Here is a 17387-nt window from a genome sequence, read left to right as displayed (position 1 = left end):
TCACTAAAAGAGTAAAGAAAAGTTATGTGAAATGAAAAGAAAAACTTTAAAAGAAAAGCAATATGAATGTGTGGAATGAAAATAAAATGTAAAGACAAGCAATGTTAAATGAACAGAAAATATGCAAATGAGCCTTTAAATAAATGCTCATCATATATACCCTTTTGAGTCGTCATTTGGGCTATAACAGCTGTCTTCAAATGTAAGGGATATGGAGCTTGGTTGAGGAGGTGCGACGGCTCGCGGAAACATTTCCCTTATTTTCAAATCCAAAACTTGACAGGTATGGCTTAACCTGATATGGCCTACTGACAAACAGAAATACAAAACACAGACAAAAAAGTGAATTGAGCTCTTTCGTGTATTTTTAATGTTAAAAACAAAATGATGTCAAAATGTCAGTTCAAGTGACAGTCGGTTATGTGACACTTAAATGCTTAATGTATTACAATTGAACTAAACTCATAAGATTCTAGGAGACTAAAACTAAAAACAATTCAGGTGACTAAAATATGACTAAAACTAAATCAGAATGTGTTGTCAAAATGAGCCTTGAGGCACAGAGCGAGGCATCTCCTACAGGACTGCTCCAAAAACCTCCCAGACACTAATGGAGCTGCTAAGAGTGTCTAAAACGGGTCTCCAAACTCTGTCCTGCAGAGTTTAGCTCCATCCCCAATTTAACACAGCTGAGCCAGCTAATCCGGGTCTAACGAGGGCCTAGTAAGACACTGATTAGCTGGTTCAGGTGTGTTTAACTGGGGCTGGAGCTAAACTCTCCAGGACAGAGTTTGGAGACCCAAGATTAGCCTGAGACAGCCATTCCTGACGCGCGCTTGCCCCACACTGGCCATTGATCTGGGCATGTGCACTTGTTCCAGCATGTCAACCACCTGCACTGCTTCTGGGATATCTTCACTCGTCAAGAGGACAAATCCTGCAGTATAGAGTCTGGCAGACAAAGCAGAGGCATGATGGGCTTTCTGCAGCTCCAGCTTCCCTACAACGCTTGTTCAAATCAGGTTATTTATAAAGCACTTTTTAAAAACAACTGGTGCTTATCAAAGTGCTGTACACACATACACTAAAATATCAATAATACAAACAATCACTAACAAAGGAAAATAACCAAAACAAAACACAAATAAACAATAAGAGAGCAGGGGCCTATACCATGAAGCCGGTTTAGCTGGCTAGCCAGATATGTTTAAGCTTAGTTTGTGCCAATCCTGGGTTTAAGGTACCATTAAAGTGGTTTGGCTTTTAGCTGTGTTCATCTCCATAGTAACTTACTCTCCACAGCTAACCTGCTCCAGGGCAGGTTATGTTCTGGATAAGAGATATCAAACTGAAATTGGACCAATCAGCTGTGAGCAAAGTGACACATATCTGATGCAATAAAGTCACTCCCCTTTTTCTTCTCCAAATTAAAGGTCACTACATAGCAAATGGCTATTAAAGACTAAAGCGTCTGGCTTTTAACAATGCTTATTTATAATAATAATAATTTTGAATTATTTAAAAATAATTTATGTAATTATTATACCCTTAATCAATTACACATGTATAATTTTAGTAAATCAATCATTAATATACATTTTGTTAATATTAAAATAAATAGCCTACATAAAGGTCATACAAATAAGCTTTAAATTCAATAACTAAATCTATAAAAAATTACATGTGAGCATAAATGTTCAATTCTCTCTATATATCAACTAAACTAACTTCATAACTTTTACTTGCATTGACGTATAAGATTTTTCTTAAAGTTGTCCTCGACAGCTCTTTTCTTCTGTGTAAATTTGTTTCAATTCTTAATATTTTTCAATCATGTATATTCTGCAGAAGAGTGAAGTGAATCACACTGCTTCTCTCGTAAGAAGTGAATCTCAGTTTGACTGATCCACAGCCTGTGATTGGCTGTTCACTACTGATGTCACAGCTAAACTCCTAAACTCAGGATCAAAGCCTGAGTTGACAGAGAAAGTTGATGATCAGCATCATGGGACCAACAAAGCCTGAATAGATTGGTTTGGTTTTGTCAACTCGAAACTAATCCTGTAACCCTGAGTTTGTTAAACTACCATCATGGTACAGGCCCCAGCTCTCAGATCAAATGCCAAATGATAAAAATAAGGTTTTAAGGTAGATTTAAAAACGGCAAGTGTTTGAGCGTGTCTAATATAAAGAGGCAAAACCATTCCAGAGCTTCGGGGCCGCCACAGCAAAAGCTCGGCCATCTCGACTCTTCAACTCTGCAACTGAGAGCAAGTGGCCAGCGGACATTAGGGCCCTTGGTGGAGCATAAGCTTATCCCTCTGGGTCTCTTACTTTAGGGGTCGCGTTGGTCGTCTTCCCGCTCATAAGTGACCGGACACCTAAAAATTAAACTTCCTCCACCCCAGTAAAACCAATGCAATTTATTTTTCTTCAATTATATTTTTTCTTTTTAATTTTGTATTTTGAGATGATTTGGTGGTATTTTTTAATATTTTTGCAATAATGATGGTCTATTTTTGCCATTGAAAATTATTATTTTTTTTATTAATTTATTTTTTAAATTTTAAATTATTGCAGTATTTCAGGTTACAATAGAGACTAGGGGTGCGTCTCAATCAGCTCCCTAGTTCAGTAGTCAGGGCACTGATTAGGACATAAGTCAATGGGCTGATCCCTGATCAGTGCCCTGACTACTAAACTAGGGAGCTGATTGAGACGCACCCTAGGCCTTCAAAATATATATATTTTTATTGAAGGCAGATTAGCCCCTCTTTTGGAATTATTTAAGAAATCCTGCAACCATGTGTGTGACCACTAGAGGTCTCTATGGAGAGGCTTGAGAATTCACTAGTTCTGTTTTGAACACATTTAATGACATTTTTTTTATAGATTTGAATATATATTTAAAAAAGATCTCAAATACTATTTATTATAAAAATTTAGATTTTTTGTTGTTGTTAGAAATATAGAGTTAAACTCTAAACTCATTAGATTTGAGTCGACTAAAACTAGACTAAAACTAAAAACAATTCAGGTGACTAAAATATGACTAAAACTAAATGGCATTTTAGTCAAAAGACTACGAAAACTGATTTAACTAAAACTAAATCAAAATTTGCTGTCAAAATTGACACTGTACGGAAGTGACTTAACCCTCAATCGGCCCTTGGGCTCCAGCTGACCCCACTGGACTTTTCCTCCATTTTTAAAAAGTGTTCCCTTCATCTCAGGGCCATGAGACTCTGTGACTTTCCCTAAATAATCTAAACATGCACAAAAAATCTGGGCTTGATTTGGTTGTTCTAAAGGTGTGTAAAAAAAATGTACCATTTAAGGTCCTCAGGGTCAGATTGACCCACATTGAAAATGAATGGGAAAGTGTAAAAAATAACCTTTTTTTTCACTTTGTTTGTCACAAAAATAAAACTAAATTTCTACATTTATATCAAGGTCTGGTCCTAGAGCATACACACAAAGTGGAACAAACTTTCTGTCTCATACACACACACACACACACACACACACACACACACACGTGAGCGCATTTGCAGAGAAATTGGCAAATAAAATCAACAAAACTGGCAGAAATCTGAAAAATTACATAAATGAAGGACAAATACTAGAGCACAAATGCAACATGGAACAAGCATGTTCACTCACACACACAGAGACACACACACACACACACACACACACACACACACACACAGGTGTCTGGGGAATTTTTTTGATTTTGGTAATAAATGGAAAAATTTAAAAAATGTTTGTTTGTTTTTTTGTCAAAAAAAAACTAAATAAGTCCAGTATAAATCTGAAAATGTCTACATTTAAATCAAGGTCTGGACCTAGATCATAAAGACAAAGTGGAACTAACTTTCTATCTCTCTCTCTCACACACACATAAAATCAATGAAGTGTCACATGTGTGACTGCAACAGAGAGCATTTTTATAGAAATTGGCAAATACAATCAACAATTCATCTATAATCAACTAATACTAGAGCACAAATGCAACATGCATGTTCACACACACACACACACACACACACACACACACACACACACACACACACACACACACACACACACACACACACACACACACACACACACACACACACACACACACACACACACACACACACACACACACACACACACACACACACACACACACACACACACACACACACACACACACACACACACACACACACACACACACACACACACACACACACACACACACACACACACACACACACACACACACACACACACACACACACACACACACACACACACACACACACACACACACACACACACACACACACACACACACACACACACACACACACACACACACACACACACACACACACACACACATAAAATCAATGAAGTGAAAATGAGTCCCTCTGGACCTCTAGTGGATAATGTGCTCATTGCACTTTCTTTCTTTAATTATAATTCCTACGGTTTTTCCACAAACCTGCAGATGGCGGTATTCTATCCCTAACACATAGAGCAATGTCCAAAAACTTATTTAGATTTAATTAAGATCATCATTTAAGTGATTTTGTCATTAAAAAATTTTTTTAATGAGCCAATTTATGGCATAGTTAAGTAATTGTGCAGTAAATAGATAAAAACTACCAAATATCCACAAAAAACACAGCATAAATGTAAAGCTGAGAAGTAAATAAAAAAAATGATATATAGTTTTCCATGTAAAAAATATATATTTCCTTATGCAATCGCCCTGTAAATGTTTGGGGTCTATCTGACCCCAAGGATCAGAAACGTAAACCCTGAGGGACGATTAAGGCTTGAACTGCAGTTGATGGACTGGCCACTAGAGGCAGACTCCAGAAGAGCAGAATCTCACTGAGCTCATGTTAAAATGGCCAACTTTACAGCAGAAGAACACATGTTTACAGTCTGGGACAAACTGTGCTTATGGTCTGTACGGCTAATGTTGCCCTTCATGACGACTGTGAGGGGGGAATTATTTTATAACTCATTCGTTTACATTATATAAAGCCTTTAAGTTCTGCATAATTAAGGGCGTGGCCACTTTGAGTGACAGGTGGATTGCCGTTTGTCTGCTGTCTGTTAGCTCCACCTTCTCCACATCTTAGCTCCACCCACTCCACCTGTTAGCTCCGCCCACAGCCCACGCTCCCAAGATGGCAACCGCCGCACTTTAGGCTTCAGAAAACGCTCTTCAGAATCCTATGGGTGACGTCACGGACACTACGTCCATATTTTTGTACAGTCTATGGGGAAAATGCATACAAAAAATGGTTCAATTCAGAACTGAAAAAAAAAAAACAGATTAAATGCACAATAAAGAGCAAACAAGAAATCACTGCGAGTCATCAGTGAGCAAACAGGAAAGTATTGCGATGACAGAACGGACATTCATTGAACAGTTTTTTCTTAGTGTGAGGAATATTTAAAAAATCTTAAGAATCTTTTTCCTCTATAAAGAGCCTTTTGTGGAAGGGAAAGAATGGAGCCATCAATGCCAATAAGGAACCTTTTATACATCAGAATATGAATGCTTGTGTAATGGAAATAGCTCAATAAAACAACTTGAAACGAGACGCTTAATAAAACGCTGTTTATTCATGTCTAGAGTGATGAGAAGTCACATGTTTGAAATCATTCAAGAGTTGAGTGGTTACAGTGAGGGAGTCGATGGGGTTTTGGGTTTGTATAAAATTCTACAACAATGATAAAAATTGTAAATGAGCTAAAACACGAAATATGATCCTAACAGTCATGACACGAATAATAAATAAATCTACCAGCTGGTAACGCTCAGAGAAGCGTCTCATCCATTAGCCGGAGCCGTAGATTACAGACCATCCATAAAAAGAACAAAGGTCACGCATGTTTCAGACGGATTAAAATCATCCATATGTTCAGAAGAGTAATGCACAATGCAGAATCAAACAAGACGAATGCTTTCCTTCAGCTGAATAAAAATAAACTGCTTTTTATCATACCTAATATTCAGCACAGCACAGTTTGTAATAGTAAACATGAAAAATTACATTATAAAAAGCATTTATTATTTTTTAGTAAATATAGATATTGTAATGTTATGTTATAAAGGTTTTATCGTCAATACAAAATATCAAAATCATGCAGAAAGGTCAGCAGAGGAAACGTGTTTTATGATTGAATGATGTTGTACATTTACACAGTCACACACACTCACAAAGACAATCATTAACAGAATTTCATGCATTAAAATGATTAAAGTTTGCTCATTAGTTCAAAGTTATCTGGTTAGCACAAAAACGTTATTAATATATAATTCGTGGAACATTTGTCTGAAACGATGTAGTTCTTTTTTAAGCTCAGGGAGCATTTCCGCCTGGATTTGGCCGCCCCAAATGTAAAAGCTTCCCATACACACACACACACACACACACACACACACACACACACACACACACACACACACACACACACACACACACACACACACACACACACACACACACACACACACACACACACACACACACAGTGTCTCTAAACACACAATACTGGTGTCATTTTACAGGAAACCCTCCGAAGTTTCATAAACCACTGCTAAAAGTGATAAACATGTGAGTATATGTTGTCTGAGCTGTAATAACCCCACACAAAAGAGGCGCTTTTTGATTTTTTTGGTTATAAATTGATTGTTGAAAGTGTGTAACTCAGGCCCTGTGAGCTCTAGCACCCTGCAGACAGTTTGGGCTGTAAACACTAGATTACAGAAAATACTGGAGAAAAAAGAAGTTTGTCTGGATCTTGTGTGCAAGATTTATTCAAATGGATCTGAATGGGAAGAATATGTAATTTTCGCCTGCCCAAATCTAAAGTCCACCCATATACAGTGGTATAAATGCAATATCCCTGTGTCACAAAATAATGTTTTCCAGTGTTTGCTGCCATCTAGTGGAAACAGCCCAAACTGTCTGCAGGGTGCTAGAGCTCACCCTTCAAAGGGTTTCCTGTAAAATGACACCAGTATTGTGTGTTTAGAGACACTGTGTGTGTGTGTGTGTGTGTGTGTGTGTGTGTGTGTGTGTGTGTGTGTGTGTGTGTGTGTGTGTGTGTGTGTGTGTGTGTGTGTGTGTGTGTGTGTGTGTGTGTGTGTGTGTGTGTGTGTGTGTGTGTGTGTGTGTGTGTGTGTGTGTGTGTGTGTGTGTGTGTGTGTGTGTGTGTGTGTGTGTGTGTGTGTGTGTGTGTGTGTGTGTGTGTGTGTGTGTGTGTGTGTGTGTGTGTGTGTGTGTGTGTGTGTGTGTGTGTGTGTGTGTGTGTGTGTGTGTGTGTGTGTGTGTGTGTGTGTGTGTGTGTGTGTGTGTGTGTGTGTGTGTGTGTGTGTGTGTGTGTGTGTGTGTGTGTGTGTGTGTGTGTGTGTGTGTGTGTGTGTGTGTGTGTGTGTGTGTGTGTGTGTGTGTGTGTGTGTGTGTGTGTGTGTGTGTGTGTGTGTGTGTGTGTGTGTGTGTGTGTGTGTGTGTGTGTGTGTGTGTGTGTGTGTGTGTGTGTGTGTGTGTGTGTGTGTGTGTGTGTGTGTGTGTGTGTGTGTGTGTGTGTGTGTGTGTGTGTGTGTGTGTGTGTGTGTGTGTGTGTGTGTGTGTGTGTGTGTGTGTGTGTGTGTGTGTGTGTGTGTGTGTGTGTGTGTGTGGGAAGCTTTTACATTTGGATCGGCCAAATCCAGGCGGAAATGGTCCCAGAGTAATTTAGTGTAAATAAGTGACTTTGTGTAAAACAAATGCCAACGTGATGCATATCTTTCGAAATTAGACACTCTAAGCTCATATGAGGTCAGAGGTCAGAGCTCCTCCACAGACATTTACCATGTAAAGTATATACTTGATGATGTCATTCCGGACCCTGATCACCCTTTACTGCTCACTAATGGTTTCAAACGGTCCCAATAAAATTAAATCGTGATGTTTGCAAAGTGATCAAACTGAACATTCCCTTAACGTTTTCTATGACATTCACATAGCCAAGAAAAAAGCATTTTTAAAACATTGCCTTTAAAAAAATATCTTAATGGGAACATTAGCAAATGTTCTTTGTTGGCTGGGCAGTGATATTTGTAGCTTTCTAAAGGCCCCGAAATACGTAACGTACATCATTTCAAACTAAATCAGGCCAAATCAAAGTTCGTTTGGAGCTCGTCAAAGAGATCTTTCCAGAAAAGTTATCTCCGGCTGGTAAACGCCTCTGAACTCCCATTGGTCAGGTGGTGATGATGTAATGGGTGGGTGTGGCCCTGAGGCTCCGCCTTCTCTGAGGTGTAAATCTTCTCCGGTTCGTTTCTTCTGTTCAGTCGGTCAGACGTGAGTGAAAACATGAACACACTGAGAGCTGATTTATAGCAGAAACTGAAGCTGAAAGAGACACAGTTTGTCATGTTTAATACTGTACAGCTGCTGCTTTAAGCGATCTATGGTATAAATAAACATGACATGAGTCTGAATCTCAGAGCTGGAGCAAACACATCCACATCACTATTATCAGATGCTTTCTGAAAGGCTGTTTTCTCACCGCTCTGGTTTTGATTTTGTTATTGAGAGGAAAGCGTGCAGCACATATTTACATGTTCATCTAATCGCAGAGTATATCAGCGATATCATTTTCCCAGATCAGTTCTCCGATTCCAAGACATCAGTTTTTCTCCACAGCTTATTCAAACAAATATATCCTAAAAAAGTCGCTGTCATTAAATAAGAAAAACACACAACACACAAAAAAGCGAAGAGTTTGAGATGCTGGCTTAAGAAGGCAGAGAGACCCAGGCGTTCTCGGAGCCGCTGGACTGATCCAGCTAGCAGTAGATGGACCAGTAGATGATGTTAAAGAGGGTGTACGCGCCGGGAAAGATCACTCGTGAGTACTTGTCTATGGCATGAGTGTCTATCCAGATGTTGACGTAGCCCCGTGAGCTTTTGACACGACTCGTGCTCTGACCGTCGGCGAGGGTAAGCTGTGCCAAGATCCGCTCCTGCCTCCCGCCGTTCTCAGGCATCCTGTAAGCCCCTGTTGAGTTTGGATCCACGTCGCTGTAGCATGTGGTCATCATCATGTCCTCATCTGGGTTTGCTATTCCACACGTGCAAGGCAACTGCAACGTTAAGCCATACACACAGGAGAGACAGACATGTTAGGGTCCGGTTCACACAGAACGAAAGAGATGCAGGTCAGTGAAATGGAAAAAAGACGAGTGTGTAACCCCTCCTGTTTGAACCGCCCTCTCTAAGCGGGACTCGAACCCGGGTCCGCCAGCATGAGAGTCTAAAGGAGGCTAAAGGCTGCAACCCCTAGTGTCAGTCGCTAGAGCGTCTCTTGAGATCAGAGGAGTGAGGTTTACTCACACAGCAACTACTAGCTGACCTCTGTTACACTCACCCCCCTAAACCTCACTCCCATCCGGGTCACGGCACCAATATAACCCATCCTGTTTGAACCACCCTCTCCAAGTGGGACTCGAACCCGGGTCCGCCTGCATGAGAGTCGGACGCTCTAACACAGAGGCTAAAGGCTGCAACCCCTAGCATCAGTCGCTAGAGCGTCTCTTGAGATCAGAAGAGTGAGCTTTACTCGCACAGAAACTACTAGCTGGCCTCCGTTACATGTGCAATGGTTGAAGATGTCTGTCTATTGCGTTTAATAGAAAAACAATGTAAAAGTAGTGCTGGAAAAACACGTTCTGTGTGACAAATCAAGTACAGAGACCCTAATAAAATACTACTCCAGTAAAATATTTAAGCGCTCATTTTCAATATTATTTGAGTAAAAGTGCAAAAGTAATTGATTTTTAGGGCGCTTTCACACCTACCTTGTTTGGTCCGAATCAAAATTGCAGGTGTGAAACCTCCCCTGACCACGATCTGGACCAACTGGTCCGACGAAAAGAGGTCGTCTCGATCCGGATCAAACTGAACAAAGGTTCGGTTCGTTTCTAGTGTGAAAGCATTTTCTGTATAGTTCGGACTTTCAGAGCATTTACAGGAAGTTCCTGTTTATGTTTAAATATTATAATGTTATTTTTAAATTTCATCTAGGCTACATTGATTATGAAAAGTGAAAAGATGCGCAATATGTCAGAAGACAGAAGGTCAGAAAATATTTTGAAAGAAATTTTGTATGATTTTGCGTAGAAAGCCTTTCTTTAATGTGAATTTTGTTTGATATAAATTGTATCTTAATTTTAATCAATGTTTAATCAGATAATTGCCTGGATTTAATAAATAAGAAGCAAATAGTCTATAATCGCAGGAGCGATCACATGCTTAGCACATGAACTGGAGCAAATAAACCGAAACTCAGCAGCGACTCGTCTCACAAACATGAGAAATATGTGTATATAAAGCTTGAAATGTCCACTTTTAAACGTAACGAATAAAAAAATAGTCCAGCAATGCGCAGTGTTCAATAGTGGCAACGATATGGGTCCGTTCATTCACTCTCGTCAAAGACGATGAAGTCACACACACGTCCGTTTACAAACCAATCAATGTCCAGATGCCGCCCACATGATGAAGACGAGTGGACTCAAGTGTGTCATGTACAGTTCTTTAGTTCGCTCGCATAATTGCAATGTGTAACCAAACCAAAACTTACCAAATGTATAAAATGTATCACAACATGAACTTCGGTTCGGACCTTGGTGCGGACTTTCAGGTGTGAAAACGCCCTTAATGTACTTAAGTATTAAAAGTATTAAGCACTGATCAATGATCCATATTTATTATTTATCCTAGTCAGTTTATTTATACATTATACTTATTATTATACTTTAACAGCAGATTTAGTTCACAAAATAAGATTTATTTTTACTCAAATTTGGCATTATCAACTAACTTTTCGCGGCATTCAAGCTCAGACAATATTCCGGTTCATTTTGTCCGGATCATTGACTCAAGAACCGCTGCAATTATTTCTCTTTATCACGCTCTTCTTCTCATCATGTTTGTCTACCAGCATCAGAACGATTTGCAAAATGAAGAGTTGCGTCTTACTTGATTCCTGAGTTTCCTCTCTCGCCGCTCCTGTACGGTGGTCAGGTAATTGACAGCCGCGTACTCGATAACAGAGAGGAAGACGAAGACGAAGCTGACCCATAGGTAAATGTCCACAGCTTTGATGTAGGAGACTCTGGGCATGGAGGCGTTGACTCCTGTGATGATGGTGGACATCGTGAGAACCGTTGTGATGCCTGTGAGAAAGCAGCGTTCATTGGTTGGATATGATTTTCACTGCAAAAAATAGATTATCTTCCTCTGTATTTAGCCTTGTTAATAGGTAGTAAGTACCTAGTTAATAGTCTTGTTTTCCAGCACAAATATCTAAACATGTACCTCCATTCAAAGTCTATTCACCTAAAAACTCCTCATTGGTTCTCGCTGAAGCTCAAATGTGATGCGTCACTCACAAGTATTCATATGAGTTTATTTTGCCATGCTCTTTATGAACGTTTTGAAGCATCAGAATTTCGGGTAAATAGACTTTCAATGGAGAGACAGAAATCTCTTCATCTGTGTTTCAGATGAACAAAAGTCTTACGGGTTTGAAATGAAATGAGGGTGAATAAATGATGACAGCATTTTCATGACTTAAAACTGTTTTAAAAAAAGATTGAGTTCATGTTTAAAGGAACACGGCAAATTTATCTTATTCCCCGTATCCCCCAGAGTTAGATAAGTACACACCATTCTCATCTCTGTGCCATAACTCTGTGACGCAGCCTAGCTTAGCAGCCTAACTCTAGCCTAGCTTAGCACAAAGACTGGAGGTAAATGGCTCCAGCTAGCCTAGTTTAGCACAAAGACTCAGAGCTGCCAACTTTTCAAAAAAACTTAGAGTGAGATTTGGTGGGGCCAACCAAAATTTCGCGAACAAAGCAAAAATTGCAAAAAAAAAAAATAATAATAATAATAGCTCTCTCTCTCTCTCTCTCTCTCTCTCTCTCTCTCTCTCTCTCTCTCTCTCTCTCTCTCTCTCTCTCTCTCTCTCTATCTCTCTCTATATATATATAAAATAGCTATATACACACACATCACAGAAAACACTCTCTCTGCATCAGCATTTGAATGGGGTAGTATTGGTTTTTGTTGTTGATTTCTATTTTGCCTTTGATAGATAAGGTTGATATTTAATTATTTCTATTAAGATAAAATGCATCTATATGACGCTTTGTATACAGTATATCCTATAGACACACACACACACACACACACACACACACACACACACACACACACACACACACACACACACACACACACACACACACACACACACACACACACACACACACACACACACACACACACACACACACACACACACACACACACACACAATTTTAAAGCACTATGTAGAGGCATGGTTTTGTCTAAATAGAACAAATTGATTATACATCAACCTACAGCTATACTTTTACAGGGAAGAAAAAGGAAAACTGTCTGTACTGTCTGTTGCTCTTCTGTCTGTTGTGTGGTTCTTTTTTGCTGTGGCTGATCTAAAAAAACAGTGTTGTAGTAAAAACTACTTTGAGTAGTTAAGTTATATTCAAGCTACCCTTTTGAAAATAGCTACACTACAACTATCAAAAAGTAGCTGGCTACATTGAAACCATGTTTCTTTTTCTTCTTCTTTTTTACAATGAGATTGTTACAAATAACTAAATAATTGTTCATGAAGAATGTTATAATATTTGGGGTTTAAAGCTTCATAATGCAATGTAATTATGATTTCAAAGAGTATAGGCATTCAGGGTTATTGGGACACTTTTCCCCAGTCATTTCAATGGAAAAAACTGTCAGAATCATTACACACAATACTCAAATATAGCCTATATCTCAAACTGGCTGCCCAAGTGCAAAATGGCTACAAATTTAACATCAGTGCAAGAACAAAATGTATGCAAATCAACTTTGCGATGCTGTTTGCGAACGTTCGTTGGAACTATGGGTTCGGGAAACACGACTCGTTTAACTATGCTTATAATGACGGCACTTGTGACCATAGTTAGCGAACGATGCTTTCGGGAAACGCACCCCTGAGCGTCACAGCTCCACTTCGCTCATTACAGGCTCGTTCTCGTCAGAACCCAAAAAGGAATGTAGCTTTAGGTCGCGCAACACCGTATTTATTGGCCCATTGATCTTGAACCACCTCACCGAAAGCATGATCGGCTCAACATGTAGATATAGATCTATAGATAAACTCATCTTTCAGGCATTTGACAGACCGGGTTGGCACTTCAGCGTGAGCAATCGGGGGTGTGGCGTGTGAGCGTGTGAAACCAATCAAATGCGTGTGTCTCACGGCCAATGCGTGAGAGTTGGCAGCTCTGAAGACTGGAGGTAAACGGCTCCAGCTAGCCTAGCTTAGCACAAAGACTGGAGGTAAACGGCTCCAGCTAGCCTAGCTTAGCACAAAGACTGGAGGTAAACGGCTCCAGCTAGCCTAGCTTAGCACAAAGACTGGAGGTAAATGGCTCCAGCTAGCCTAGCTTAGCACAAAGACTGGAGGTAAACGGCTCCAGCTAGCCTAGCTTAGCACAAAGACTGGAGGTAAACAGCTCCAGCTAGCCTAGCTTAGCACAAAGACTGGAGGTAAATGGCTCCAGCTAGCCTAGCTTAGCACAAAGACTGGAGGTAAACGGCTCCAGCTAGCCTAGCTTAGAACAAAGACTGGAGGCAAATGGCTCCAGCTAGCCTAGCTTAGCACAAAAACTGGAGGGAAACGGCTCCAGCTAGCCTAGCTTAACACAAAGACTGGAGGTAAACGGCTCCAGCTAGCCTAGCTTAGAACAAAGACTGGAGGCAAATGGCTCCAGCTAGCCTAGCTTAGCACAAAAACTGGAGGCAAATGGCTCCAGCTAGCCTAGCTTAGCACAAAAACTGGAGGTAAACGGCTCCAGCTAGCCTAGCTTAACACAAAGACTGGAGGTAAACGGCTCCAGCTAGCCTAGCTTAGCACAAAGACTGGAGGCAAATGGCTCCAGCTAGCCTAGCTTAGCACAAAAACTGGAGGTTAACGGCTCCAGCTAGCCTAGCTTAGCACAAACACTGGAGGTAAACGGCTCCAGCTAGCCTACTGCTCAATAAGTGACAAAATAACGCCAACATTTTCCTGTTTACATGTTGTGATGAGTATATTTACATTGTGTACTAAGACCGACGGAAAATAAAAAGTTGTGATTTTCTAGGCCGATATGGCAGGAACTATACTATCATTCCTGCGTAATAATCAAGAGCTGTGAGCCATCCCATGAGTGCAGCGGCGCAATGATATTACACAGCGCCTGAAAATAGTCCCAGCGCTCTCTGGGTAAGCCGGTTGTCATGTTGGTTATGTTGACAGAAGTTACTGCGTAAAATCATTGCAATATCATATTAAATAGGAAAATGTTGGCGTTATTTTGTCACTTATTGAGCAGTAGGTTAGCTGGAGCCATTTACTTCCAGTCTTTGTGCTAAGCTAGGCTAGCGATGTGTGCGTCACAGAGTTATGGCACGGAGATGAGAATGGTGTGTATGGACTTCTCTAACTCTGGAGGATACGGGGAATAAGATAAAGTCACAAAAAGTCGCTGTGTTCCTTTAAACAAGGAAAAATATCTGCCAATGGGGTCAGAAAAATAAACTTAATTCAAAGGGAAGCAAGACTATTTTTCTGACACTACTGGCTGATATCTGGTCTTGTTTTAAGCATAAAATAAATTTGAATAAATTTTTCAGGCACTTTGCTTGATTGAAGAATGTTAAGATATTTTAAAGCTGCACTATGTACATTTTTTTCAGTATAATATCCAGACACCACTAGGCCAGTGTTATATATTTTCTTCATTTGAGTACTTACAATATCCCAAATGTTTCCAACTTTTTGTAAATCTGAGATGCTATTTTACCCGAGGAACCGGGGCGTGGCCTGTCGATGACATCATATCTGCGTTAGTTTGCGGTTTTATTCTGCAGATGCGCTTTCCTCTCACTGCAGTGTGAACAAGTGTCATAGCAGCCGCTGAGAGAACACACAGAGTAACGCCATCCCATCATCAACACACTCAGATGTGTCTAATATGATCAGCAGAAGTGGAAGTGGCGACTGTGGCATAATAAAAGTCCCGCTGCTCGCGAGGCGTGTGTTGCGTTCATCTTATGAACAATGGCTTCAGCGGTTCCTCAGCTCCACAACACTCGTCCTGCTCTGCTTCACTACAGTAACGCTAATAATCACATCAACATGATTTCTGCCCGAGTCCTGTCCCGATTCTGAGCTGAAGACCACATGACCCAAGAGTCTGCGCTCAAACGTGCCGTCATCAAACTACGCCTTTGTTTTGAACAGGCAAACTCTAGCGGACGGAAAACTTACATAGTGCAGCTTTAACTGGAAAATAATACAAAGAAATACATTTTTGCAGTGTTGAGGACTCACTGTTACAACCTGAATTTTAAAATGATCTCGATCGCACTGAATAATCTCTTTCTGAATATTTTCTCATCATTTTTCTCAATATTTTCTCCTACCGAGGGGAACTCTTGCGGGCACAGCTCTGCGGTCGATCCAGAAGGACACCCAGGACAGCATGACCATCAGCGTCGCTGGGAAGTACGTCTGCAGCAGGAAGAAGAAGATGTGTCGACGAAGAGTGAAGTGTATGTAGAGCCGATTATACCAGCCTGGAAAAGATACGGCAGAGTTATGCTGTTAGGGCAGTTTTACAATACTGAGATGAACACACTGATAACATTAAGCCTGTTAATGTGCTTGTCCTTCGGACAAGTAAATCTGTCATTCGCTGAATTTCACATGCAATTTTTTTTTTTTTTTACTTTTTGTGTGTGTGTGTGTGTGTGTGTGTGTGTGTGTGTGTGTGTGTGTGTGTGTGTGTGTGTGTGTGTGTGTGTTTGTAATTTATTCTGAAGCAATATTCTCACCAGTGTTCAATCAGCTTTGACATATTTAAATCTGCATATCTGTGATATGTTTACCTTTTGTAAAGGGCATTTTTCCCCTAATCTTATTAAATATAGGCTATGCTTCAGCTTTCGTTTTATATTCTTAAATTTGATCAATAAATTAAAATAAAAGAAGACACTATAGGGCTGTTACCAATCAAATGAAATAATTTACACTGAAAAATTACAACTGCTTTAAATAATGTTATGAGATTGTTTTAAATATTTTTGGAAAATATATATAAGAAAAGAATGTTTAAACAAGAAACTAAACTTTAGTAGGTGGCGGCAGGTGAACGTATTAATGAGTGAGTCATTGAGTCGATTCGTTTAAACGCTGACCGTCTTAATGAGTGAGTCATTGAGTCGATTCGTACAAGCGCAGACCGTCTTAATGAGTGAGTCTCTGAGTCGATTCGTTCAAACGCTGACTGTCTTAATGAGTGAGTCATTGAGTCGATTCATTCAAACGCTGACTGTCTTAATGAGTGAGTCATTGAGTCGATTCGTTTTTAAACGCTGACCGTCTTAATGAGTGAGTCATTGAGTCGATTCATTCAAATGCTGACCGTCTTAATGAGTGAGTCACTGAGTCGATTTGTACAAACGCTGACCGTCTTAATGAGTGAGTCAATGAGTCGATTCGTACAAACGTTGACCGTCTTAATGAGTGAGTCATTGAGTCGATTCATTCAAACACTGACCGTCTTAATGAGTGAGTCATTGAGTTGATTCGTTTCAAATGCTGACAGTCTTAATGAGTGGGTCAATGAGTCGATTCATTCAAACGCTGACCGTCTTAATGAGTGAGTCATTGAGTCGATTCATTCAAACACTGACCGTCTTAATGAGTGAGTCATTGAGTCGATTCATTCAAACGCTGACCGTCTTAATGAGTGAGTCAATGAGTCGATTCGTACAAACGTTGACCGTCTTAATGAGTGAGTCACTGAGTCGATTCATTCAAACGCTGACCGTCTTAATGAGTGAGTCATTGAGTTGATTCGTTTCAAATGCTGACAGTCTTAATGAGTGGGTCAATGAGTCGATTTGTTAAAACGCTGACCGTCTTAATGAGTGAGTCATTGAGTTGATTCGTTCAAACGCTGACCTGACCTGACCGTCTTAATGAGTGAGTCATTGAGTTGACTCGTTCAAATGCTGACCTGACCGCCTTAATGAGTGAGTCATTGAGTCGATTCGTTCAAACACTGAGCGTCTTAATGAGTGAGTCAATGAGTCGATTCGTTCAAACGCTGACCTGACCGTCTTAATGAGTGAGTCATTGAGTTGATTCGTTCAAACGCTGACCTGACCGTCTTAATGAGTGAGTCATTGAGTTGATTCGTTCAAATGCTGACCTGACCGTCTTAATGAGTGAGTCATTGA

General features: G+C 40.2%; 1 protein-coding gene across 1 annotated transcript in view; it reads right to left on the bottom strand.

The window, feature by feature from the left end:
- Nucleotides 1–8851: 8851 nt before the first annotated feature.
- The window catches only part of LOC307136453 (gamma-aminobutyric acid receptor subunit rho-1), a gene marked incomplete at both ends in the record, with an annotated part of 29478 nt that continues 20942 nt past the window's right edge, over nt 8852–17387 (bottom strand). Inside the window, 3 exons of the mRNA XM_079833479.1 lie at nt 8852–9148; nt 11046–11242; nt 15567–15719. Coding sequence (XP_079689605.1) covers nt 8852–9148; nt 11046–11242; nt 15567–15719 — 647 coding nt within the window. The remainder of the gene's footprint in view (nt 9149–11045; nt 11243–15566; nt 15720–17387) is intronic.

The sequence above is a fragment of the Gobio gobio genome (assembly GCF_949357685.1).
Source record: "Gobio gobio genome assembly, chromosome: 13".
Lineage (NCBI taxonomy): Eukaryota > Metazoa > Chordata > Actinopteri > Cypriniformes > Gobionidae > Gobio > Gobio gobio.
Note: the sequence above shows the minus strand (reverse complement) of the source record. Positions and strands in the feature narration are given on the sequence as shown.